This window comes from Melospiza georgiana, chromosome 20 (assembly GCF_028018845.1).
Source record: "Melospiza georgiana isolate bMelGeo1 chromosome 20, bMelGeo1.pri, whole genome shotgun sequence".
Lineage (NCBI taxonomy): Eukaryota > Metazoa > Chordata > Aves > Passeriformes > Passerellidae > Melospiza > Melospiza georgiana.
In genome coordinates this window covers 11,566,893-11,593,002 of record NC_080449.1, presented here as the reverse complement: position 1 = coordinate 11,593,002, position 26,110 = coordinate 11,566,893, and the positions used below count along the sequence as shown (strand labels likewise).

At 41.9% G+C, this 26,110-nt stretch overlaps 1 protein-coding gene across 6 annotated transcripts in view; it reads left to right on the top strand.

Moving 5' to 3' along the window:
- The window catches only part of STRBP (spermatid perinuclear RNA binding protein), a 57,257-nt gene extending 34,418 nt beyond the window's left edge, over positions 1–22,839 (top strand). For 3 of the 6 annotated variants that reach the window (XM_058038468.1, XM_058038469.1, XM_058038467.1), the window contains exons 9-18: positions 358–455; positions 918–1,029; positions 1,733–1,825; positions 2,667–2,866; positions 4,843–5,004; positions 5,774–5,908; positions 6,439–6,579; positions 7,135–7,258; positions 9,141–9,185; positions 14,305–22,839. In XM_058038468.1, coding sequence (XP_057894451.1) covers positions 358–455; positions 918–1,029; positions 1,733–1,825; positions 2,667–2,866; positions 4,843–5,004; positions 5,774–5,908; positions 6,439–6,579; positions 7,135–7,258; positions 9,141–9,185; positions 14,305–14,399 — 1,205 coding nt within the window. In that variant the 3' untranslated portion in view covers positions 14,400–22,839. Of the gene's footprint in view, positions 1–357; positions 456–917; positions 1,030–1,732; positions 1,826–2,666; positions 2,867–4,842; positions 5,005–5,773; positions 5,909–6,438; positions 6,580–7,134; positions 7,259–9,140; positions 9,186–11,703; positions 12,144–14,304 lie in introns of those variants that run through there. The other 3 variants (XM_058038471.1, XM_058038470.1, XM_058038472.1) reach the window with 2 other exon arrangements.
- Positions 22,840–26,110: the final 3,271 nt, after the last annotated feature.

The following is a 26,110-nucleotide window of genomic DNA, read 5'->3' as shown; positions in this document are numbered from 1 at the left end:
TAAGATTTGTTATAAATTAACCCCTACCTCATTAAGGGGTTGCAGGTAAATAGACTTAATGATTATCTGGTTTCTACAGATTCCTTGAAATCTACGTATCTGTCCAAATTATGTGTTTTCTTCCTGACCTACTGATTTCAGTTAATGGTATCACCCATGTGCAGTGTTTACTCTGATAAGGTCTGTGGCCACTGCAAGGGTATAAAACCTGGGTCAGTTTGCATTGTGTGAGGCCTGAGTCCCTGCTGGAGAAGGGCTGCTGCCCTGTGTGCAGCAGCTGGGCTCAGCTGCTCTGTCAGTCCCTGTTTGCTCCCTGCTGCTCGTTCCCTCAGTAATCCCCGTTCCTCTCCCTGCCAGGGGGCCCGGGGCTGCACGACCCCTGCGAGCGCGAGCCCACGGACGCTTTGTCTTACATGACAGTTCAGCAAAAAGAAGCCATTACACACAGTGCTCAGGTAGGGAACTCTGTGTGTGTGCAGCAGTGAGGAATTCAGCTCATTAGCACCATTTATTCTCTGCCAGGATGGCTTGTTTTCATGGCAGTCCTGACAGTACTTGGGCTGCACTATCCTGGAAAGGTTAAACCACGGATCAGGAGTGCAAGAGTTAAATGCGTGTGAAATCTTATCCTGGCAGAGGCAGCAGGGTGCCTGTGCACCCACCTCGGCTCCCAGCACAGAGCCCTTGGGTGGGCTCCCTGTCAGTGTGCCCTGCATTCTGTGATAAAGAAATTCAGGAGTTTTATGGTTTTAGACATTAGTATGTCCCACAGCTATTGCAGAGGCCAGCTGTAAAAGCTGTCTTCTTGTCTGTCAAAACTACAGAATTAGTTTTGTGTCTAAAGACTTACTAAAAAACTTGAGCAACTGAGGTGAAATCCTGCTGTGATTAATGTGCGTGTCTACTGTCCCTTTCAGCACGCGCTCAGATTATCAGCCTTTGGGCAGATCTATAAAGTTTTGGAAATGGATCCCCTCCCATCAAATAAGTCATTTCAGAAATATTCCTGGTCAGTAACTGATAAAGAAGGTAGGTATTATTTGTTCCAAAAGTCACTACTTGAGCAGTAAACTAGGAGTTAATTTAGAATGGTTGAAGTTATGAATTATGTGAATGTGAAGTAGAAGCTATTCTTTATTATATATGGGGTGATTTTTGTTTTTTCAATATTTCATTGTGAGAATAAAATCTGGAAGTTCTGGTCTCCAGAAAAACCAAGAGATGAGAGGCACAACAGCCATAATATAGCTGATGATTATCCTTAAGCACAAAGTCCCTTGGCATGCAATGAGCAGAAGTAGTGTTTGATTCTTACGCTGGCAAGGAGAGACTGCAGATGTGTCAAAAAGCATATAATGAGTGTCAATAATAAGAATTACTCAGAAATTATTCCTAGAAAACAATATATATCTAATTTTAAAAATTTCCATTTGTAATTTTTTGTAAAAAAAATACTGTTGGAGGTCTTGCTTAGACTAAATGTGGAAAACAGCACTGCAGGTTTGCAGTCCTTATCCCACACCTGGTACTGGACACAGAGATCCTGCCTGGCCTGGCAGAGTGAGCAGTAAACCAGTATTGACTTTCATGTAGCAATAATAAAGCTGTGACTGATGGATGAGTTCTTTTCTCTATAAACAAGCAAGAAACAGTGTGGGACTAATCAGACTCCTGCTGTGGGATCGTGTTTTCCTAATGGCATATCCATATTACAAGGAACTTTATACCCTAGGTACAGGCTCATCTGCTCTGAAGAGACCGTTTGAAGACAGTGTCGGGGATGATAAAGATCCAAATAAAAAGATGAAGCGTAATCTGAGGAAAAGTAAGTGCAGCACTTCTCCACTCTGTTTTCAAAGATCTATTGTACAGGGGGAGCTGCTTTAAAAGCTTCTCTCTGTTGGTGTGGTAGAGCATGTGAAAAAGTCTTTGGAACAAAATTGTTGTCTCTATCACCCTGCATTTGGAATGTCAAACACATCTCTGTGCATCTGAATTTCCCCTGACATGCTTTACTAACTGAATGATTTGCATTTTTAAATGGGATTACCCATCAAGTTACACCAGAACTGAAGTTGCCCAAGCAGCTGAGGTACTTTATTGGTAACATCCCTGTATTGTGGGGTCTTTTTAAAGTACTGCAGTGACTTTGGTGAGTGAAGATTGCACTCTCTTCACTCTTCCCCTTCCTGAGTTAGGTGCTGGTCTCTCAAGACCTCCCACAAAGAAAATAAAATGCATAATCTGCAAAACATTGATGTTGCACATATGCACAGACTTGAAGTCTCCTGGCATTGCTGAGATCCAGTTATTCTGGGGGCTGTTTGCATTGTGCTACTTGGATGCCAGTTCTGGATCTGGTTCCCCATTAGCTATAAAACTTGTTACTCCTTTTACAGCAGGCAGGAGGAATACAGCTAGCTGCAGCAGAATGTTCTTAATATAAAACCAGGTCACTATAGTTGTTACCCCGAATTAGAATGGCTTATTAAGGACTTAACAGTGTTATGGCTCTCCTCACCCTCTTGAGAGGCTGAGGGATGGTTTTGCTCCTTGATACAGACAGAAGGCACTGAAATGCAAACTGTTTCATTTTTCTGTTCATCTTGTTTTGTTCATTTTCCTTTCCCCCTCCTTCCCCTACCCCTTCTACTATCTTGTACTAGTACTAGATAGTAAAGCAATAGATCTCATGAATGCTCTGATGAGGCTGAACCAAATCAGGCCAGGGCTTCAGTATAAGCTGCTGTCACAGTCTGGTCCAGTCCATGCCCCAGTCTTCACAATGTCTGTAGATGTTGATGGTACGACTTATGAAGCATCAGGACCTTCTAAGAAAACAGCCAAGCTCCATGTGGCAGTGAAGGTAAGGCAGCCTGAAATAATCTGCTAACCCCACATCTTGGGATGGAGAATGAAATGTACTTAAAACTAGAAATATGCAAGCTCAAAATTAAAAAACAAAAACATTAAGCTGAGCTGCTCACTGTGTGCTCTAAAGACAGCTGGTTCAAAGAGCATCACTGGTTTTGTGCTAGCAGGGGGGGGAAGAATTTCCTGGGGCTCTACAAGGTCAGCCCATGTTGCAGTGGACTGAATGTGGTGGTGAAATTCTGGATGGGAGGGGTTTATTCTGTTCTATTCTACTCCTTCCTCCTGTTAGTTTGGAAGTGCCATGTTGGTGGCTGCTTCTTTCTCCCCCTCCTTCTCTGTGTCCATTCCTGGCTTGTGAGCTCCTGGAAATAGAGTTCTGTCCTTGATGCCTGAAGAGTCCCTCTGTGTACTGGGTAAACCATGATTTATCCAGTTAAATTTCCAGTAGGACACTGGTGTTATTCAGAGACTGGTCACGCTGCTATTGCTTCCTGTAGGTGCTCTACATGACAGCAGGACAGACTGGAATGCCCAGTGTGAGCATCCACCAGATGTGGTGTTTGGGGACACAGCTCAGTGGTGGGTGTGGCAGGGCTGGGGTAATGGATGGTTGGACTCAATGATCTTAAAGGTCTTTCCCAGCCTAAACGAGTCTACAAAAGAACATCTGTTAATAGAACTGCTCTTCTGATAGGAACAGGCCCATCTGTCATTCTGTGCCTCATTTTGTTTTGAACAAGAATTTCCTTTTTAGAATCTTCATCTGGCAACTTTCTGCTTTCCTTTGATTTCAGTTTTGAAAATCCCATTGTCCTATGTGCTTTCAAGTTCAAAGTGTCCAGAAGCATCTGAGGGCATGTGTTATTCCTTCAGGAAAAGTAGCTCCCTGCATGTGTGTCCTTCCAGATCTTTTGCCTCATTCTTTTATTTTTCCTACCTCCCTGCAGTTTAAAAAACAACAAAAAAAAAAACCAAAAAACCCTCTTGCCCTGAAAAACTGTGACTGCTCTGCCCTTGAACCTCTCTGCGTCAGCCAGATCTGTGCTGGTGCCGACCCAGCTCTGTTTTCTCTAAATTTGCACATGAAAACATCTGCGATTCAAGCCAAGAGGAAATGGGTGGTGTGGTCAGAGTTACTTTTTTTTTTTTCTCTCTCCTTCTTTATTTCTTTCTTTCCCTTCTCAGCAGACCCAGACCCTGCCTTCCAGTCTTGTAAGAGGGAATAATGTGAGATTTCACTTTCTAATCTGACCTTTTTAAAATGCAGAAGCCCTGGAAACGCAGCCAGATGTACCCCAATGCATGGCAGCTCAGCCGGGGGTTTCCCCAGGCAGGTCTCAGCTCAGGGTTTGAACACAGTCATTTCTGCAGACTTTGTTCTTGGCCCCAAATTTTCAGCAGAGTTTCAGTTTCCCCTGCCCTATGTGTGGTAGCTCTGTGCGGCTGGATCAGGAAGCTGGTTAAGGGAGAGGCTGGCCTTGCTCATGGAGGATGTTTTTGAAGGAACTGAACTCCAGAAGTACCATCTTGTACAAGGCTTGAATTCTCACAAGACTGTTTGTCCCGTTTGCCCCACAGTCTGTCTCTTGATCTGTCCATAGACACAGGGGGCAAATCATGCATGAAACTATTTCCTTATAAGGCCATTAAACAGTGTCTTTAATTTCTTACTTTACAAGGAATTCTTGAGATTGTGAATGATGCTCATGACTATCTTTGAGACTAAAATTCTGCTTTGTGTTGATTCCACTTTTGGAAACCTGAAATTATTTTCCCCATTGATATTGTATTCCCTACTGATAACCGCTGAAATGGATATCTCCATTTCAAATAAGAAAAAAACTAATATTCTAAGGAATCTGCCTTTTTTAAGTGTCTGGTGGATTGTTTGTTGTGTTGTGATCAACTTTGTATTTGCTCCTGTTCTGCTGCCTCTGTCACAGTTCTTTTCATGGGGCTTTGTTGTAGGTTTTACAAGCAATGGGGTATCCAACAGGTTTTGATGCAGATGTGGAATGTGTAAGTTCTGATGAAAAATCAGATACTGAAGGTAAAAATGAAACAACGTCTTCAATCTCAAGCAATAATAATACTGGCAATTCCACAGCTGACACCTCCGCTACCCTAGAGGTAAGGATTGCATTGAAAGTACAAAAGATGGAGGTGTGGGGTTTGGGGTTTCACTTTTCATTGGGGTTTTTTTTCTGTTCTACTTGTCAGAATGGTAAAACACAAAATTCTTCTAATTGGGAAACAATTTCCAATGTGTAATCATGGATAACTCAAACCACATACATGTTTAGTCCACGGAGAAATTTCCTGGGTAATGGAAATGGAGTATTTTTAATGGAACTGCCCTGTTTTTATCCATAGCTGAGAAAATTCTATTGCAGACTGATCTGGTGTGCTGAGATCTCAGCTTTACCTTGCTTTCCAAACAGTTACAGACATTTCTACTAAGACATGTGACTCAGTCTGAGCTGGGTAGTGCCAGGACATAATGAGGTGGAAGAGCAGAGACATGTGCAGGGCTGGGAAGGCCGGTCTCTCTCCTTTCAGTGTGAAAGCCTTTGAGTTCAAGGAACTTGACACCATGGCCCCACCTTCAGCTTCGCATTCTCTCAGGGTTGCAATTCCAAGTGCAGCTGGTGTCATGTTTAGTTTGTGCAGGCACCAGATCAGGCCATGAGGACAGCAGCCCTAACAGAAATAAATGGGTGTGACTTCTGTGATACCATTATTGGTGCTCCTGCCCTTCTTTAGAGACTTGCCCTTTGCTGTGCCGGCATCGCAGGTTGCTGCAGCCAGGGCAGCGTTACCTGTGATACAGCTGTGCAGAGGTTTGGCTGCATTTTGAAGGGAGAAAGGCTCTGAAGTAACACCCTGCATGTCTCTCTAGGTAAGAACTCAGGGTCCCATACTCACAGCAAGTGGTAAAAACCCGGTGATGGAGCTCAATGAAAAGAGAAGAGGTCTGAAGTACGAGCTCATCTCCGAAACAGGGGGAAGCCATGACAAGCGCTTTGTGATGGAGGTGAGAGGGGCAGAGGGGCAGCTGGTCATTAATGGTGCAGCAGAGCCACTTGCTGCTGCAGCTCACGTTTTTGCTATTTTGCTATTTTGCAATGCACATTGGTGGTGGTGATTTCTCAGGTTATGTACCTCTTTGTTGCTGTGATGATCCAGCTGGGGAAAGGAATAGCCTTTCTACTTTAGGAAAATACAGTGAGAATTCAAACTGGATTCAGACCAAAACTTCATGACGAGGAAGACTCCAGGGTATGGGTTAAATCCAGTAACCAACAGATACGCTGGTCCTCTTTGAATTGCAGTTGTAGTTTCCAGATTCCCAGTATCTGTGACACACTGGTTCCCAGGATAACCTTGGTATCCTTTCAGATACCAAGCAGTTTCAGATCTAGAACCAATAGAAATTTGTCACATAAAACACTAAGGATGTTTTTTCCTACTGAAGTTCTTTATGGGTGGTACATCAGCTGAGTGGGTGCAGCATGGTGTCCCTGTGCATCAATACTAGGCATAAACTCATGTCTTAATTTTCAGGTAGAAGTAGATGGGCAGAAGTTCAGAGGTGCAGGCCCAAACAAGAAAGTAGCAAAAGCAAGTGCTGCATTAGCAGCACTTGAAAAACTGTTTTCTGGGCCTAATGCAGCAAATAACAAGAAAAAGAAGATTCTTCCTCAGGTAAGAACTGTAACTTGCTTTTTGGACCATTATCCCAGGTCTGGGTTGGTTTTTGATACAGAAGGCAGCATTTTAGTAAAGTGAGGTTAACACAGGCTGGTGTTGTTGTGAGGTGGTTGTTTGGGGGTGAGATCCTGGCCCTGCTGCAATCATGTGGATTCAGGAGAGTAAGGGAGATGTAAAGCCAGTGCTGTAGGTTGAGGGAAGTTGTAAGGAGGTAGGAAAGACAGCATGGAGGAGCAGCAGAGAGGATCAGAAGCCAGCAGTGTTCAGTCATGCCCAAATCTGAGGTAAATAAGGCACAGTCTGAGGGAAGGGACTGCCAGGGCTGAGCATGGGGAACGTGCTGGGCTCTGCAGGCAGTGACAGGGCCAGGGACCCGCTGTGTCTCTGTCACTCACATCCTTTGGCACAGCACTCTCCAGTCTGTGCTCAGCCAGCCTGGCGCATCAGGATGTTTACAGAGCCCTTTCAAAGGGGATGATTTAATGCTGGTGGCCTTGTATTCCTGCAACACTCACTCTCTAAACTGCTATTTTTTGTCACTCTGGGCAGACTAAAGGGGTTGTCAATACAGCTGTTTCTGCAGCAGTCCAGGCTGTTCGAGGCAGAGGACGAGGTGCTTTAACACGAGGGGCGTTCGTTGGGGCAGCTGCTGCTACTGGATACATAACACCAGGTAAGGCACCACACTTGTAGCTGACAGTTTAGTATTTGTCTGCTGGGGTGTTCTTTTTCATGTGTGTTATTCACCTGTGCAGGTGATTCCTTTAACCATCTGACATGGAGCAGAAGGCTTCATGGGGGTTTAAATAAATCAAAGAGCTGGAAAACTGGCAGACTGTATCCTTTATGAGTGTGCAGCTCAAAGCTCTGTGTGCACAGAGCACACAGTTATGGGCATAACGGCTGTCTTGGCTTTATTATTTTATTATTTGTCTTCATTGTTCATTGCCATGGCACAATTCCCAAAACTCTCTTCCTGCCTAAGAACCTTCTGGATCATGTCCTGGTTTAGCAATAGGAGTGCCTTTTCCAAGAATCCTTTGTGAACATGAAGTCAGCAGGCTCAAGAGTCCCTGAGCTCCCAAAAATCCTGTATGTGAATTCACCTGGAAGCATCTAATAGTAGCTTCTGTGGTGGCCAGAAATAAAAGAATTTCTTTTCATACTCTGGCTGATGAGGAATCATCATCTGCACTGCATTGTTCTGATTAGCAAAAACAGATTCTGAAGTTCAAGGGCTTCTGGTTCCCATTGCACATTTTCACAAGAAAATGTTCATTAAATGATCACTTTCTCCATCCTCAAATTACTTTTCAAAGTGCATTTTCTTTGTGACTTTACAGCATGTCTGAGGTTTGTGGCTGACATGTGAAAGGAATCCAGACATTGTTTTCACTTGTTCTTAGAACCACAGATTTGTAAGGATGAGATACTGGAGATGTCTTAGTCAAAGCAAATCCAATAGTAGCTTCCAAAAAATAACACTTCTAGTCCTCATGCTCAGGCTTTTAGATTACAGCATGAGCTCTAATTAGACCCTCCAGCAGCTCACATGTGCTAATAGCACAGCCCTGTTGTTTGGGAGCCTTCCTGCCTGGCACCTTTGGCAGCATGTCATCTTCACTGTTCCTGTATGGTCATGTCATTTTAAATATTAAAACCCAGTAATTCATTTTTAATGGCTGTTAACATTGTTTTTGGAACTGTCTGTCTGCCTGAGGAGTCATTTAAGAGACACTTTAACCTGCCAAGGGGCATGCTTCTTGCCAGTGTGGAATTATTCCAGAAATAAGTTTCATTTCCCAGTTGCTGTAGTTAAGCTTTTATTGGCCTTGGCCTTCACAGATTATTTCTCTCTATCACCTGTTCTCAGAAATCTCATACTTTTTGGAGTGACACCAGCAGTCTCACCAGAAAAAGAAACCCTGTAAAGCCTTCATGAACTACTGACATGTAGAAACCAATGCTGGTATTACCTGTGTTGCTTTTCCTCTCAGATACTTCAGAGTCACACTCTGCTCTCTGGGGGAAAATGATCTGTTTGTGTGGAGGTGTTCACGTGTCTTCTGTGGAACTCTCTCTGTTAGAAATGGCAGAGAAAGCCAGGAGCTTTCCTAAGGGGGACGTGACATCTGCCACAGGCATCCAGCCTGTTTTCTTTTTAAAGGAAATTTAGGGAAGTGACTGTTCTCTGCATAGACTGCATTTGTGTTTTAAGAAGAACATAAGCAAATATGAGATGTCTGTGTTACGCCAACTCCATGCTCTGACAGTGCAGACTTGAGGGACTGAGTGGAAAAGAAAATGCTGAGGAAATGAAATAGGGAATTTCAACTCTGTGATGCTGAGGCTTGAGAAAGTCCCTGGCAGCATGTCCTTCTGGCCACCGCATAGGAACATTTCAGTGTTTTCAGCAATATTTGTATGTATTGGTGTGTGAGTTTGGTTTTGCTGTGCTCCTGCTTCAGGCACAGGGTCCCTGCCCATGTGCAGGTGTGCAAACACTGAGAGAAAGGGCAGGGAATGATCTCTCTCCCTCCTGTGTTTCCCTGCAGGCTATGGAGCACCATATGGATACAGCACAGCGGCACCAGCCTACGGTACGTACAGCCCTGTAATTAACACCTTAGAAATTATGCAGAAACTGTTGTGACAATCCAAATGTGGCGGTCCAAGTAAAAATTCAAAGAGATTTAAGCTCTTAAACCATGACAACAACACCACTTTTATGCCATAACCTTGTGGTTCTTTTTTGGTTGGAGTAGCTTTTTGCCTCTGCTTTGCCTGGTCTGTGGAAGGACTGCTTGTTCTAATTGCCTGTTCCCTTCATACTGGAACCCAGTCAAAGTAGTTCCCTTACTTTTTACAGCCAGTCTGTGCTCCATTCAAAGACTACCGAAGGGCCTATTTCAGCATCTCTGACTCAGATTTAGCTAAATGGCAATACAGTAACATTGGTGAAATGTTTGCTCCCAAGTGTAAGTGACTTGTGGACAAAGCTCCCTTAATATTTCAACTCTTTGAAGTCTATGGGCAAATACCCCCCCACCCTGCAGGCTAAAACACCACTGCTTGGGACACCAGGATGGCTTTTGGGTAGTTGGTACTGGTAGCAATCAGTCTGTGAGGCAGCCAGGACACAGTCATTTGCAACAATGCTTTTCACTATGAAACATGTTCTATTAGGCTGGCAAAGCACTGGTTTCATGGAGATTGTAAAATGAGCTGATAACCAGAGAGCTGTGATGGAAGGGTTTTCCTTAACTCGGCTTCTCCCTCCCCACTGGCTTGTTTTATGCTGGACTAACAATGCATTCCTCTAACCGGCCCTTTTGGTTACTTTGAATGAGGTTTATGTGGCAATGGGAGCAGGGCACTTGGAGTCAGTGATATGTCCTGGCACACACAGTGTGAGCCCACCAGGACCAGTCCCACCAGCCTCTCCTGTGGCAGGGACTGGTCACAGTCTGCTGCTCAAATGACCGGCATGTTTCAAAGCCTGGAATTTTTCATATGGGAAACTTCTGCTTTTTAGCATTTGTAATAAGCTTTTCCTCCCAAATCTGTCTAACTTTGCCAGTACCAACTCCCCTGATATCATTATAAAAGTTTAAAATATTTTGAAATGTCAATTACATGACTTTTCTAGAGGTATGAGCTCATACAGGGCAAGAATGCTGTTGCTTTATGGAAGATATTTGCTTTGCCTGACTGGGACCAGCTGGTCCAGTTCTGTACTGAGAGGGAGAACGGGCCCATGGGCTGTGTTCAGTGTGGAATTCTCCCTCGGATTTGGAGCAAACCTTTGTAGTTTTACACCTGCTGACTGGCCCTGTCCTCTGACAGAAGGGCAGCTGGCAGCAGGGCTGTTCCATGGAGTGTTGTCCTTTGTGGTGCATCACACAAGGAACAGCAACATGTTTTCTCAGAGAAAAATGAAAGGGAATTTAGTTTGGGATATGGATTTTTTAAGAACCCCCTTGGTTCTTTTCAAGCAACAGTCTCAGAGTATAACTAGGATTACTGGTAGCTGCATGTCTGTGTTTTTACAAGCAGTGACACACTGTGACATGAGGAATCCTTTCCCTGCTGAAGGCAGCAATACAACTGTTACCAAGTTTCCCTGCAGCTTTTCTTGCTTTTTTTCATTCATCCCTTCCCGTTTGGGATGTTTTTTTCTCATTATGCCTATTTTGGGAGCTGGATTTTAAGCACTTAGGTGTATATATGTGACATATCACTGACTTCAAAGCATTGTGGAATTGGATGCCCCCATTCTTCACATAAAGAGTTTCTGTTCTTAATGTATTATGATTGTGATGCAAAGTTCTGGGATAATGCTTTTTGGCTGTAAGGTAAACATGTCTCTTTGCCTTTGTAAGCTGTTGCATGTTGGGAAACTTCACTTTGATCATCTGGTGCTCTGAAATACCTGCTGTTGCTGCTTTGTGATTTCTAAATGGATACATAGGTTAAATACTAGAATTTAAATAGGCAAGATTAAAAAACCAAACAAACGTTTAATTGTGCAGAAGTTTGTGAGGCCACAAGAACTCTAAAATAATAATGAAATCAGGCAGATGTCAATCTTTCCAGATTTACCTACCTCAGCTCAGGAGAGGAAGTGCAGAATAAGGAAGCAGATGCAGAATTTACTGTAGGTGCTTGATTTTTGGCTGACCTACCTGGATGCTGATCAAAACTGCTGAACAGTTTCCCTGTGAGTTGTATTTTATGCACAGCAGTGCCTGTCTAGAATATCTGCAATTGCAACTGGCCTGTGAAATTACCTCAATGTAGAACAAACTAGTAGAGATTAATTACCATAAAGATTATGAAATAGAGCTTCAAATCTAAATACACACTCTGCTTTTGAGAATATTACTGCCTTAATTTTACCAAACACCAGCACAAAAATAAAGCAGAGTTTAAGCTATAACCATCTGTCTGAAACAGTGCAAAGTGGTGAAGTGTTACTGTTTATGGGACTCTGCACCCTGACAGCACATTGACTGACTGATCTGGAAAAGGTTAATGAGAACACTACTGTAAGCTCTTATCTGACTTTCTTGGATTGCTGAACTTATTTGGAGTCCTCTCCCTTTCTTCTCTCTGTAGGTTTACCCAAGAGAATGGTTCTGTTACCAGTTATGAAATTCCCAACTTACCCCGTTCCCCACTACTCATTCTTTTAGCAAATGGCAGAAGCTAATTCCTATTGATTGAACAACACAGTACAGTACAGAATGTTAGAAGAAAAAAGCCTTTTTATCCTGTTTTCTTTGAACACATACTTGAGCAAAGTCATTTGTAAAGAAACATCTTTTTCCTACTTTTTGATTTTAACAAAATGCAAATTTAGTTCTCTAAAACTTGAAAAAAATGTTCTGTGAAATGTTACCTCATTTTCAAATAACTTATACCAGCCTTCTGTTATAGGGAAGAACTAGAAGCTTAAATCTTACGTTTTAAATGAAGTATCCGATTATGTAAAATTAAATTTGTGAAGGATGTATAGAATATAAAACACTGATCACAAATAAACTGTTTTGTTGTAACACAAGAGTACTGCCTGTTTCCTAATGCAGTCACACAGACTCAGTTAATGACCTGTATTTGCTGTAGGGTTATTAAATGCAGGGCATAGTTCTTTAAAAAACAAAAATAAAAATAATAATAATTTAAAAAAGATAGAAACTTTACAGTTAACATTTAACTTTGTAAATATTATGGTGTGTAATAAACTCAGTAAGATATGGGTTAAAATATTGTTTTATCTTATTTTTTATAGTTAAGCATCAGTACCTGAGTTTCCTTATAGATCAGCATACTGTAACTGTGATTTTAGACACAGTCTTAATTATCCAAGAAGACTTTTCACTCGTACACAAAATGCTGAAAAACAAATGAAACAAAGGGAATTAGTCTGTCTCTGTATAAGGCTGCATTCTGTGAAACAAGTATTAAACAAGTATTAAAGGAAGTTCCCACAGAAGGATGCAATTCCAGGGATACACCTTACACCCGTATTGCCCAGAGAAAGGACAACAATAGTGTTACAATCAGGTTCTTTAGAGCTCAAAAACTACATGTTTTCCGTTCTTTTCTGTTTTTACAAAAAAAAAAAAAAAAAAAGAAAAAAAATTCCACTTGTTCTTGTGGCCTTCTTCACTTTTAAGATTGTCTGCCCACCCTTGATTTTCCATCCACCATTTCTACAGAAAGCATTTTATTTGTCAATTGCATATTAAACCAAAGGTTCTCCTTTCCCCCTTACATTTATAAGAATCTAAAGCAGCAACAAGGTCCCCATGAAAACTTGCTATTTAATTGTCCCAGTTCTTGTTGAGTGCTGCTGTGAAAAGTGACACACTTCAGCCATAGGCCAGTACTTTTTTATGAGTTGGTGCTCAAACCCAGAGTCCTCTTTTTGATGAGGAGTGTGTGCACCTGTCTGAAATTCCAGGATAGGCCCCAGCTCCACAACTGGAATCTCCATGGATTGTGGACTGCTGTGGGCTCTAACAAGGGATTCCAGTGTCTTTATTAAGGTATCACCCCACAAATAAGCAGCATTGTTGGTTGCACTCTCTCCTCAGCCCCCGCCCGTTGCTTTTCCATAGGCTGGCTTTACTTCCTGCTCTTCCAAAGATTTGCCTTTACCCCCTGTTCTCTAACAGACGCTGCTGCTGAGGCCAGGGGAGCTGTGTCTGTGTTGAGGGTGTTGTAAGAGCGGTGCTTAAAGCAATGTCAAGTTCCTCCTCCCCACATCCCCCTTAGAGGGAGGGAAATATTAGAAAAGCTGAATAAGGGGTGGTTTATAGAACAAGCTGCTTTTCCTGGAATTCATTGCAGCTGTTATTCTTAAGCTGAGTATTTGTGCTTAGGAATGTGTTTCCATTTCCATGGTTCTCCTCCTGCCGTAGCTCTCGCTTCCGTTTGCTGTCGGTGGTACTTTAATAAAACGTAGAGGATGGCCCGGGAGGGTGAGCTTGGGTTCACCCACGGAACACAGAGCAGGGCCGGGGATGGAGCCAAATTGAGAGGTGCTCAGAAATCACTGACCTGTTTTGCTGGCCTATGGATGAAAGGAAGCCATCACGGAGCAGAAAAAGCATGGCTGATCAGAGCCCATTTTTGTTAATCAAATATTCATTAAAGGAATCTTTCCTCTGCACACATTTTTTCCCCTCCCTCTCTTTTGGAGTTCCCCTGATTGGCAACTGTTTGTAGTTTCCTTTTTTTTTTTTTTCCTGAATCCCCAGTTTTGTAAAATTCCAAACAAAATATTCTGTGAAACAATTCTATACAATGAACGTTTGTAAGCCAAAAGCTTGTTCTTATTTCAAAGACAAGAAGGGCGCTATGCTCTTTTCCAACATGATGGCAGTCATTTCAAATGATTTATAGAAGTCATTTTTTATTTTTTGTCATTTGTTGGGAGTTACTAACCACATTGTAAACTTGCCCCCTTGCTGCATATTTTACATTTCTCTGCTTTACTGAAAATATGAATGAGCTGTCAGTTCTTTGTTTAGAAAGTGGTAACCTTGGAAGTGTTAGATATTTCAATACCTTCAAAGAATTCAAAGTGCCCATTTTACAATGAAAATTCCACTTGCAGCTGAAAGAGCAGAGAAATTTAAATGGAGCTTTAGCTTCAGCCAGTCTCAGCAATTAACGTGAGGTTTTTGCTTCTCTGCTCTTCTCCCACTGTAGGTGGTTTTTTCATTGACAGTCCCTATTGCCAGCCTCTCAGCATCGCACCTTTTATTATTCACTTGGGCCCTCAAGATTTCTTCTCTGACTTCTAGAACCATCAGGTTGTGTGGCTCCAAATGTGGCTCGTTTTGAGGTTTCTCAACTTCAGACATGGGATCTGAGCTTTTTTCCTTCTTTTTTTTTTTTTAAAGTGTTTTTCTTACTTCTTGAACTTTGCTCCATGTAATGAAAAGCAATACTTAGTCCAAGCCACAAGTCCTCTCTTTGGGTACATAGCAATAGATGTGTATATACTCCTGGTTATTTCTTTACACTAGAAGGGGAAGGACTGCTGTGTTGAGGGGGGAAAACCAAATGCCAAACCAAGGCACAACCCGGGTCGAGTGCTGCTTCAAGCACTGAAATCTGCCTTTACTTTCACTATTGAAGTCCTTCAGAATTTTGATACTATGCTGTATTTGCATGTTTCCTATAAAAGTTGCTACAGAGCTGTGCAATGGTCACTCCTGAAGCAGCAGTGCTTTGTACCATTGTGCATGTCAGCAGACATGAAATGTAGCAAAATGGCAGAAGAAAACAGAACATAATATTTTTTCCCAAAATGTAACTGAATGATATATTCTCTCTCTTTTTCCCTCATCATTGATATGAGGCACAAAAATGATAGGCCTGAACTTGAAAATCAAGTGGATTGCTTTTGTGTCTCTTAAAATCATCACCAAATGATAGGAAAATACAGTATTTGGGAAACATCCAGTTCAAAAAACTTTGCTGCTCTAAATTTACTGAGATATTTCCCTCTTGAATATTTGTATGTTGATATTTTGAGATTGTCAATCAGCAATAACTGAAAGGTTAATGTTTTTTTAAATGGTATTGGAACATCTATATGTTGCAGCTTAAGACTTCTAAGCAGTTTTCAGCAGGTTAATTCCACTTTATTCTCATTCTCTCCGGACCTTCATAGCCATATGCACTTGTATAAAATAAGCAGAAATGTAGTGACTGTAAGCTGAGATCGTGATATAAAAGGTAAGAGATTTTATTTTCAGCTTAAAGAATATTTTTATTGCTTTTTTTCTAAAAATCTCGTATACCCGTGACAATCTTGTATATGGCACGTTTTTATTATGTCTTGATAACTCAGTGTTTAAAGAGGTAATACATAGGTCTGAATCCCAACTTTGTATTTCTCAAGGCCAATTCAAATACTCCAGTTTCAGTTAAAAAAATATTACCTAACACTTAAGAAATTGTTTGGTTTTATCAACGGACTGTTCTCCTTCAAATATTTCTCTCCTGTGTAGCATAAAAAGCTGTGTTGATACTGCCGTGTCAGGCACTGCATTCCTTGCATCCCTGTGGACACGTTTGGGTAGGTACCAAAGCCAGGCCATGGCCTGCTCTGAATAACGCACACCTTGGTTCTGGCTAAGTGCAACGGGTGACACTAATAATGAGAGAAACTATTTCCCTAAACTGTTAAAGCTAAACTCCAAATGAAGAATTAAGAACTTTGATGATATTGCAGTTAAAATCTGCAGAGATCAAATTACATTAGGTCAAATTAATTCAGGAAGCAGCCAGGTTTGCTTCCCTCCTGTGGGTGCAGTGCAGGACAGGAGGGCAGGCAGGGATTTATCTCTGCGTGAATCCTTTGCTTAGCTGTGCTTTTCTACAGCTGGAAATTAGGATACAGCCATCCATAAATAATTCTTTTCAGTTCTGTAGTAAATGTTTTAACAATATTTTACTTAAATAAAAATGGGTTTGGATTATGACCTATTGGTGCACATGATATGTGTAGTTTTAAAATACTATTTTTTTATTTGTCTTTTAAACCTTGCGTTATGCAAAGCTGCATAGTACAGTACTCCAGAAGTGCAGTACTTGCAGTACTTGAAGTTGCTGGAAACAACTCTTTTTATATAAAAATGGCTAAAAAATAAAAAAGCAAAAGGGAGCAAGTTGATGATGATGTATTAGCATTTTAGGGTCTCAATTCAGAGATGAAAACAGGAACAACCCCTGACTGGTAACAGTTGACACTGGTGTCAAACAGAAAACCACTTAGTACAGAATATGTAGTGGTGTATCAAGCCCAAAGGTCTGCATCAAAACACTAACAGCAAATATAAACTATATTTGATTTTAATATTGAATCATCAAATTCACTAAGTAACTGCATGCACATCCATTCCTCAGGATATTTCTGGATATAATGCATAGGCTGGTAAGGGAAAAAGAGCTGTTCAATCGTGTCAGCTTTGCTGCTGAACTTGCACCTGGGAAATGAACTGAGGAACTGTTCCAGGGGCTGGCCCTGGAAGCACATAATCCTTCCATGACATCTGCAGGACAACTGATGAGCCATCAGAACGTCCTTCCTGTTCAGGGGGCAGGTTTCTATCTGCTGTTATCTTCAAGGTGCAAACTCAGGGCTGGATCTGCAGCTCACCTACACTTCAGTCCCTTTTTAAGCCTGGCAGGCCCAGCAGTGCTGATCCCGGAGCAGCAGGCTGCTCTGCTCCTTCAGACAGGATATTATATGCATCAAGGTGCATTATAATGAACTTCTCCTGAATATTCCTTTCCTAAGCTTAACTGCTGTCAGCCTGACAAGCACTGTCCACTTCAAGACTGATAATAAACATCTTGCTGACTCTCATTTGATCTGCTTCTTTGTGGACTGTGCTTGGCAGCTTAATCCATATGTATTTCTTTCCAGCAGAATTGCTTTAACTGTGAATTTCTGTATTTTTCTGTTATCACTTTTTTTAACTCTTAAAAACCTAAGCTTTCCACTCTCCTGCTGTTTTTTTTAAATTATCTCAAATTTCTTGCATCTTTTTTTCTCTAGATTTCTCTAATACCCTGCTCTTTGTAATGCAGTAAAGCATTGCAGTATTTATGTCTAAGATGGCCCCTTGCCTTTGCTGCCTCCCTTTTCAGTAGGAGAGAACCATTTTCTGATATATGAAACATACTAAGACTCCTAAATCTGGGTTCTGCAGCCTCCTGGAATCAGAGATAAGACTCTAAGGGGCATGATTGCCTGGGAACCCCTCTCATTCATGTGGAACTTGAGCAAAATAGCCCCTTGTACTGAAGGGTCACAGAGTAGGCTCTGAAGTGCTTGATGTATTCAGGTTTGAGAGAGCAGCCAATTCCATCAGTAGATTTTAGCCTAATGTCAGGCTATTATCTGATCAGTAATCTGGATAACATTTGCTTCATCAGTGTTGCATCAAGTATAGCTTTGCTAAAGCAGAAGTAGAAACTCGTTTCTTCTGCATATAACTTTCAGGTTTCCTTTTAAAAGCCTCCTCACAGGATCTTGGTCTGAACTGCCTTTTCTGTGAGGTTGGAGGTCTGTGTTACAGCTATTGGGCTTTGCATTTCTGCATGTACCCAAGAGCCAAACGCATACATCTGGTTGTGTATGCTCTGTGCAGCTGCCAGTAGCATTACCAATTCTGGAGTACCTTTTCAGTGGAGCAGAAATGGTATTTTACAGTTTGAATTTCTGGTTCATGGAAAAGAAATCGGAAAAGTTCCTTTCAATTAGTACATCTATAAATAGGAGACCAGGGAAAGTCTGTGCCTATACACTACCCACCTTAACGCTAGTTTTAGCTAACCAGATGATCGTGTGTATTTTGGGAGATGGTGTCTGGCACTTATGGGATTAAAAGCCAGAGATTTACAATGAAGAACCAAACTGTTTAATGTGTTCTCTATACTGGACATGAATGGCATCACCACTGACTTTGCAAAAACACCCATGAGCTTTAGGGGTCTGCTTCTGTCCTACTTTGCCAGCCATAAGAGATTCCTCCAGGCAGGCTCTTCTAGAGAAGGGTTTAGAGTAAGCAGCCTGCTTTGGAGGGCTTGGCTAGCTCAGAACGTGTGTGTGGTGCTTCGGGCCATCGCGTTCTCTCTCTGCCAGTGCTTGCTGTCTTCCTTAAGCACACATTCAGGAGCTGGAACACAGTGACCTTATTCCTGGGCGTTTGGCCAGTTGGATGGAGGGAGGCCAGCCTGTGCTCCTGAAGGGAATGTGTAACACGAGGCCTCGGTTGCCCAAGCAATTTCTGTTGGACACGGTGCACAATCCAACCCTCACAAAGGCAATTTAGTGCCTGGGTAGGTGGTTCCTAATCTGTCTAATTTGCTGTCCTGTAGCCAGTGTGAGCTAATTAGATGATTCAGCAATTGTCATGGCTCCCCACTTAATGTGCTGTAAATGCTGCTGCCATGACTTTCACTGCTGTTAAATACCTTTGCTTCTGTGAAGTCTGTCCTCCTGCCCTGCATTTTCTGATCATCTTCTAGAATCCTAGTAAAGAACTGATTCTCTCAAATTATGAAATTGTTACATATAAGTATCTAGATTCTTAAAAACTTTTAATCAGACTGTGAAGCACTTCAGAGAAACCAGTTTTCCTGCAAATATTTCAACTTATTCATGTGCCAGAGGACTATTTCTACTCATTAACAAAGATCTGAAAACTGCTCCAGTATCTCTCATCTCTGGAGAAAAGGATTCTTTCTTTGAGAACACTTGCCTTCTGGTAGGAAAAAAGATTTTAAAGTGTGTCTTAATAAAATACTGTGCCCTCAAGCCCCTGAAAGAACTTAACTGGGGAAAAGCGCACAAATCTAAAATTATTTAAGGCTTTATACTGTGCTATTGAGAACAATTTCCCTGACAAGAAGTTCCTCAGATTATCAGGATGTAGAAAATGCAGGAGGAGAGGCATGAAGATTTTTCAAGTAGTCTGAGAAAAACATCTTCTGTTTGTTGGCTGTTCAGCTATGCAACATCATTCTCTTGTCATTTATTTTTCTCCAAGACAGCAATAAATGTGAGCAGCTTTAACGTACCACCTCTGATCCAGTCCTGGCAATGTCCCTTGGAGAGTGAGAGTGGCATTCCCTGTTTTTTCTGCCACCAACTCCCTCATGTAAAGTCCCTTGCTTCATTTGTAATTCTACATCTGTACTTTTGAGCCAGTCTAGAGGTGGGATAGCTGAACATCTCTCCTAATCCGTATAAACGACAAGACAGTATTTCAGTCTTTACTCAGACAAAATTACACGTTTCCTTCTGCCTCTTGTGCTTGGTATACCAAGATATACTCACTCAGTATTAGAACTTCTTGCCTTTAGGGGAATTCTAAGACAGCTGCCTCTTACTTAATGAAGGGAAAGCTATGTCCCAGCCTCACTGAGTTCCAAGTCACAAAGCAGCTTTAAAAACAGCTCCTATTTCCGGTGGCTCTGGCAAACAGCACAGGAGCTCTGCTGCTGTGGATTCCTTTGGATACACGATGAGATGTGTAAACATGAAATTCAGATTGTTGTTCTCAGTCATGAGGCTGACTAAGACCTCGCCTCTCTGGCATCAAAAGAATGAAAATGAGCTCTGTGCTGGGCACACTGAGGAGCTCTGTTAGGAACGGCTGTTCTGTCTCAAAAAACAGTAACTCAGCTCGAATGTTCAGCACACAGACCCTCTTGGGCTTCCTGCTAAATAATCCAGTGAAAAATGAGATATTTTATTGACTTGTTTAAAGCAGAACAAAGAGACAGGGTAGCTGAATCTGCTGTCTTAGTGCAGGAGACAGCTTGTCTAACAGCTTGTTGGTTTCATTCCACTGGAAGTGGAAATTCTGCTACAGTCATTTTAGAGCACTTCACCAGAGAAACCCAGCACTGAAGTCCTGTGCCTATGGACCGCAGCAGCAGTTTCATGTGCACTTTCTTTTGAACATAAACCATTTCAGCTAGTGGTTAAGTAGTTGGCATTAAGAGAATTGTCACTACTAAACTGTTTTATTGCTTAACCTCAGAGCAATGCCTTCTTAGCTTTATTTGTGTCATCTGAATCCACACCTGTTTATGTCCAGATATTGTGGTGCTTGCCTTTTCTGCTCAGAGATATGGGATTCACTTGTTGGTTTGTGACTGATAATACAAAAGCACAAGTAGGACACATCTGCCTGTTCCTCTGTCTCCTCCTCTCTCTGGGGTTTCCCAGAAGAAAGGGGACTCTCCCTCCCACACCGCTCTGATGCTGTGTAAGCAAGGCAATGCTGTGCTGTGAGTGCTGTGAGTTAGCTAAGAGAAAAGTTCATCAGACAGTAAGGTTTAAATTCAGTAAAGTGGGTTTTTTTCTCCAGTTCCTGAGACTGCATGAAACATTCAGACCATATTGTTTACCTTGATGTTTTTGAGGAATGTCCAAAAGTGGTGTGTGGAGATGTGCAGTTCTAAAGCACATCTCTTATTTTGGATGTTGTTTTATCTTGCATTTGGTGCCTTAACTCTGTACAGTTTAAGGTCATATATACTGTACCACAGGTAGTTTAGTAGTTGTGTACTTGAAAAGAACCCATCAAGCCTAGTCTATAGAAACTCATTTACAGACTGAAGCCTTCTCAGGGGGAGTACTCTTCCATGCTTAATTAATAATCCACCAAGAAGTGAGAGTTACAAGAATGTAAAGAACATTTAAAAAATTTAACTGTAGAGTCTGAATTTATCTGATTTCTAACTTCAAAGGTTTGGGGTAGTAAGATAATTAAAGCTGCAGTCTCTTCTATGCTGTGTTAAGTAAACAACTTCAAAATGTTTTCTCACCAGCCAGAACTGCACATTTCTGAAAACCTCTGGACTGCTATCTCTAGTAGAATAAATAACACTTAATTTTAAAAGGCATTAATTGAATGTAACTGGCTATCCTCCACTGGTTAGCAGAAGAGAGTTGGAATGAGTAAAAGCTGCAGTTAATTTTTAATTGATTAAACTTAAGCCTCATTCATACCTCTAGCCAGGATCCAGAAGCTCCAGCTGCCTTATGCTGCTTTGCAGTTCATGAGGTGTAGTGCGGCATCAGCTTGAACACAGGATTTCTGAATGCATCTGGTTCTGGCAAGAGAGAGAAAACATAACGGAAGAAAATGTCCTTCTCCAGTTTTAGAGGTTAGAGCATCATAGACAGAAGCTGGAGGGAAAGTTGCACTGCCTTTTCCAAGTCCATTAAGAAAGTCTGTGGTAAAACCAGGAGGTTTATGTGTGCTGGGGAAAGCCAGCAGCTTTGTGTACTATGAGCAGGGGGAGCTGGGATTGCTTTTTCAATACTTAGTGAGAAATGAGGTAAGAGGTTTAAGCTATCCATACAGCAGGCTAAAAGCTGCTAATGATGTTGCTAAAGGAGATGCATTTTTTTTTTTCTGTTCAGTAAACAAGTCCAGGATTGCTGGTTTTCCAGAGGAGGAATGTGAGAAATCCAATGGACAGATTTTGTTTCCTGATGCACTCCTACCCAAAACAGATAGATAGTTCCAGGCAGTATACAGAGCATGCCATTGAATTTTGGGAGGAAAAGGAATAATAGTCATTTCCTCAGAAGGAACAGTAGTTAGTTATTTCTGTAATGCCCACAGTATTCTAGACAAGCTGCCTTTACACAGAGGAGCATGGCAACAAGGGAAAGCAGATACTGCTCCCACAGTGACCTGTGTGTACACATTTTAGGTCACCAATATTGGTGTAACTCCTTATGACAAACTAGGTTCCTCTTACCAGCAAAGTGTATTTTGACATTCTATCCACTTCTATTTTTTAAGCTAAAGGGGAGTTAATCATAGCACTCATCTGTTTTGATGGGAGTAGAGCAGAAGGTAAGTTTTAACTTCATACTTTGAAGCTGCTATGAATAGATTAACAGTGTTCCATGGAAACAACCTGATGTACTTCTTTATTTTCTTGGAGTTTCATTTCTGTGTTCTTGCAAAAGCACAAGCTTGTGGAAGCGTAATCAATACAGAGTTACTCAGGGTACTGCATCATCTCAGCAGTGGACACTAACTGCATTTTAAGTCAACAGGCACACATAAATCAAGCTTAATTAAGAGGAACAGGACATCTTGGCAAGTTTTGCTTTATTACTGGCACTGCTACAATTTAATGATCTATGCATACTGCAATGTGTGTATTGCTGCACTCACTCCCAACAGAATGTGAGTCTTGTAAGTGTGTCCTGTAAAGTATCAAAGTCAGGGCAAGAGAGACAGTATTTATTCTTCTGTCATTATTTTCACAAAGAACTGTTTCTAAGCAGATGGAAAGTCATTCTGCTCAAAGGAGAATAACGGTGGGCTAGAGAACAGCATTCGGAGCAGTACAGCTTCTGAAAAGTTCGTGATCCTATGAATTTAATTACAAAAATTCTGATTTGCAGTACAGATTCTTTCCTGTGTTTTTAAACTCATATAACTGTTTCCTTGCTCAAAATAACAGGATAAAGACAAGTGTAGTTTTCTGATAACATCTATTGTGTGGAAATCCACATACACTGGAAGAAAAGGGAGGCTGTACTGCAGAGAGCATATTCAACTACAGAGCCATTCTCTGGGCAATGCTGCATAATTTAGGAGTGGGTAACCATGCCTTCAGGGACAACATGAAACAGAGCAGATGGTTGAAAAAAAAATCACAGAAAAAAGCCTCCAAGCTTTGTCCAGTCAGACATTTACCCCTCTCTGCAAAAGGGTACAGGTACATTCATACACGCATAATGAGTTATCTGTCAGGCATCACAGAGGTCCTTAAGGACAAATGTTTTGGAGCCAGTCTGCTTTTGGACAGAAAAAGCAGGAAGTTGACTCTGTCTTCCAGTTCCAAGGTGCAGTGTATTATTTCTCATCCTAACCCTAAGTCAATATTTATTGATCAAACTGACTAAGCTTTTTAGGCCGACCAGCTCTCTACGAAGCAATTCTCCCTTGAGCCTCTGCAGGGGCCAGTAACTGGTGCTTAACTACTGCTTCCACTCCGGAATGTCACCGTGCTCCAGCTGCCCCAGAGCCAGCCTGGGACGCTGCACTGCTCAGAGGGCACCACTGCTGGGGGTGGGGGCTCTCCAAAGCACTGAAGTACAACAGCAGAGCAAGTCCCAGAGGGCTGTATGCTTTTAAAGTCCTTCCAGTTCTTAGTGACAAAGTTGAGCATGAAACCTGTACTGCCAAATGTATCGGCCCCTTGCTGAGAAGGGCATCCATGGGAAGCAGTCTCAGAAGTGGAGACTTTGAGGAAAGGCTGGTGCTTTCCAAGGCCAACTCACAGGCTTTTTTTTAATGGCTGAATTTCCACCCACCAAAAATCACCATCAACCAAATCAATTAAAACTGCTGCTAATTTGGGCTAAAGTATCCTTTGTGTAACCCAAACCACCACCATCCATGCATCTAAAGAATTCCTAAGCAAAGACTCCTCAGGAGGCAGAGCCCTTCTGACAGGAAATCTGGCAGTGCAGTCTGATGTGACTTTTCTGATGATAATTACTTCTCTGAGACAAGGTAAAGACAGAGGCAGTGCTTTGGGGCAGTGTTTCATGCTCAGCAAGTTTGTAGAGGGAAGGAATGCATTTCTATAAATCACTTGTACTGTATTTGTTTCTAGACTTGAATGAATTTCACTTTTCCTTTGTGAGTCAGCATATTAAACGTTAAAGAAAAGGTCTATTTTTCTAAATCTCTTTCACCAATAGAGGTCTGACCTGCAGCCAAGAGATGGATTTATTTATCCACAGAGGACGGAGTGTTTATTTTTGAACTAAGATTGGATATGGCATTGAATAAAAAGAAGTATGACCTATAAACTATCTAAACCTTAAATACTATGAACGAATTCCTTAAATACTATGAACAAATGAGTAATATGGTGGACGATTCCATCTTTCTTCCCAATAAATGTCACTCAAAGAAGTTACCCAGAATTAAACTTCCAAATGAAGTACAAGAGATTCTTGTGGACTAATTACAGACTACTTTCAAAATACTTCCGTTTTCTCCCAATTTGTAATCACTAGAGAACAATGATGACTGAACTATTCCCAACTATAAATAAAGCAATTTCAAATAAAGTAATTTGGCAATAACCACGGCTATTTATAGCACTAAAAATGTAATTTGAACATTCAAATTTTCTTAATTTGGTAGCAGTTGAGTGGGAAGAAAAATAACTGCACAATGAATTTTAAATTGAGCTGTATCTACTCACTAGCCAAAAAAAGCGTACAGATGTCAAGGGAACGCTCTTTGTACCTTCAGTTGCTCCCTCCCGTGCTGCTGTACCCCGTACACTTGGCTTCATTTGGCTTCTGTGCTGTGGTTTGTACGCCAGCCCCTGTTACTGACTGTACACAACACGAGCTGCACTGTAACCTCGGGTCATTTCCACTGGTTGTAACCAACACTACAGACTTCTCTGTATATAAAACTGGAACCATGTCCCATTTGCTTCCAATAGCTCCAATAAAGACTTATCTCTGTAAACAGGAATTATGGCCTAATGACTGCTTGGGGGGGTGGTTACAGTGAGCAAACTGCCTCCAGGGGGGTGCTGAAGCCTGGGAGCCAAACCACAGAGGCCCATTGTGCCGAGTCAGGTAGCAGGCTCAGCAGAAAGGAGAGACAGGCTCCCGAAGGCTGCAGTGGTAGCAGAGATGACCTGGAGGTGCAAACATAAAGCACATTTATGCTGAAACAAGCAGAATGCATTCCTTCACAAAGGTGAAAGTGAACAGAGCATTACTGGATTTCAACTTAGAGGCTGCTGTACACAAGTACCTCTGGGGGCTTGCCTTGGAAGCAGTAGCAGAAAAGCCCAGAGAAGGCTGTAATAGCTGTGATCAGCCAGGAAGGCAAGTTTCACTCCAAAAAGAAATCTACAATTCCTAGCATTTAGCTAATTAGAAAAACTGGATGTTTATTTTCTTAAAAGATAAATTATACACATAAAGAACAAGTAAGGTTTTTTCAAAGTTCTCTCCACCCCTCTCATTTCACTGTGTTTCTTAAATTCCTGTGGTCCCAGTTTTTCCTCTGAGGTCCGAAGCAAATCCAAGCAATTTCCTTGTCCGCAGCCACTGAGGGCAGGAGTTGGGGATACCATGACAATTGTGTGGCTGGTGTTGTTTGCTTGAAGTTGCAACTCATGGTACGATTTACTGGAATACACACATATGTCCAGACTGGAGTTAAAGAACCCAGCTGTACTCTAGAAAAGAAGTCAGTGAACATACAGTCTTACTTTTCTTAGAAGTGTTTTTCTGGTCTTGAAATGCTAAATTGAAGTCTGAGTGCAGAGGTCATTAATCAAATTCAGAGGAGATCAGACTTGAGAAGGGATTAGAAACTGTTATGAGCTGACTATAGTTGAGATTGCTCTTAATGAAATGAGATGTATGAAATCTCACAGCTTAGAATGTATGGTAACTGGACCAGGACTTGGTGTGGGACTTCTGCCCTCGACAGGCCAGCGTGCAGCCAGCCCAGTCTGCTGGCATTCTGCAAACAAGTCAGTAATGCACAAAGAGCTACTCAGGGACAAGTGCACCAAAGCAACGAAACCACGCATCACCTAAAATTTAGAGCTGTATCAAATATTTAGCAAGCAAGATCCACAAAGAACTGAAGAGAGTCACTTAAGAAAACATCATTAACACTTAACTGAAACTGAAGTCAGTCTTACCCCCTGTATTAGCATAACGCCTGTCCGCTCATGCCTGATGTTAGCTGGCTCACTAAGAGGTCATTCCAAAAGCTCCCTCGGGATTATCATCTCGGAGGTGCTGAGAAGGCTGTCAGCTCTTCGGCAGCAGCCTGGCAACTGCTGGGCAGTGACAGCTCCCAGTGAGCTGGGCCGGCTCCAGGAGCTGGCGGGCATTCTGTGGCCTCGCAGGAATGGAGAGGGGCACACATGGGAGTGGGACATGGGAGAAGCCACACGCCAC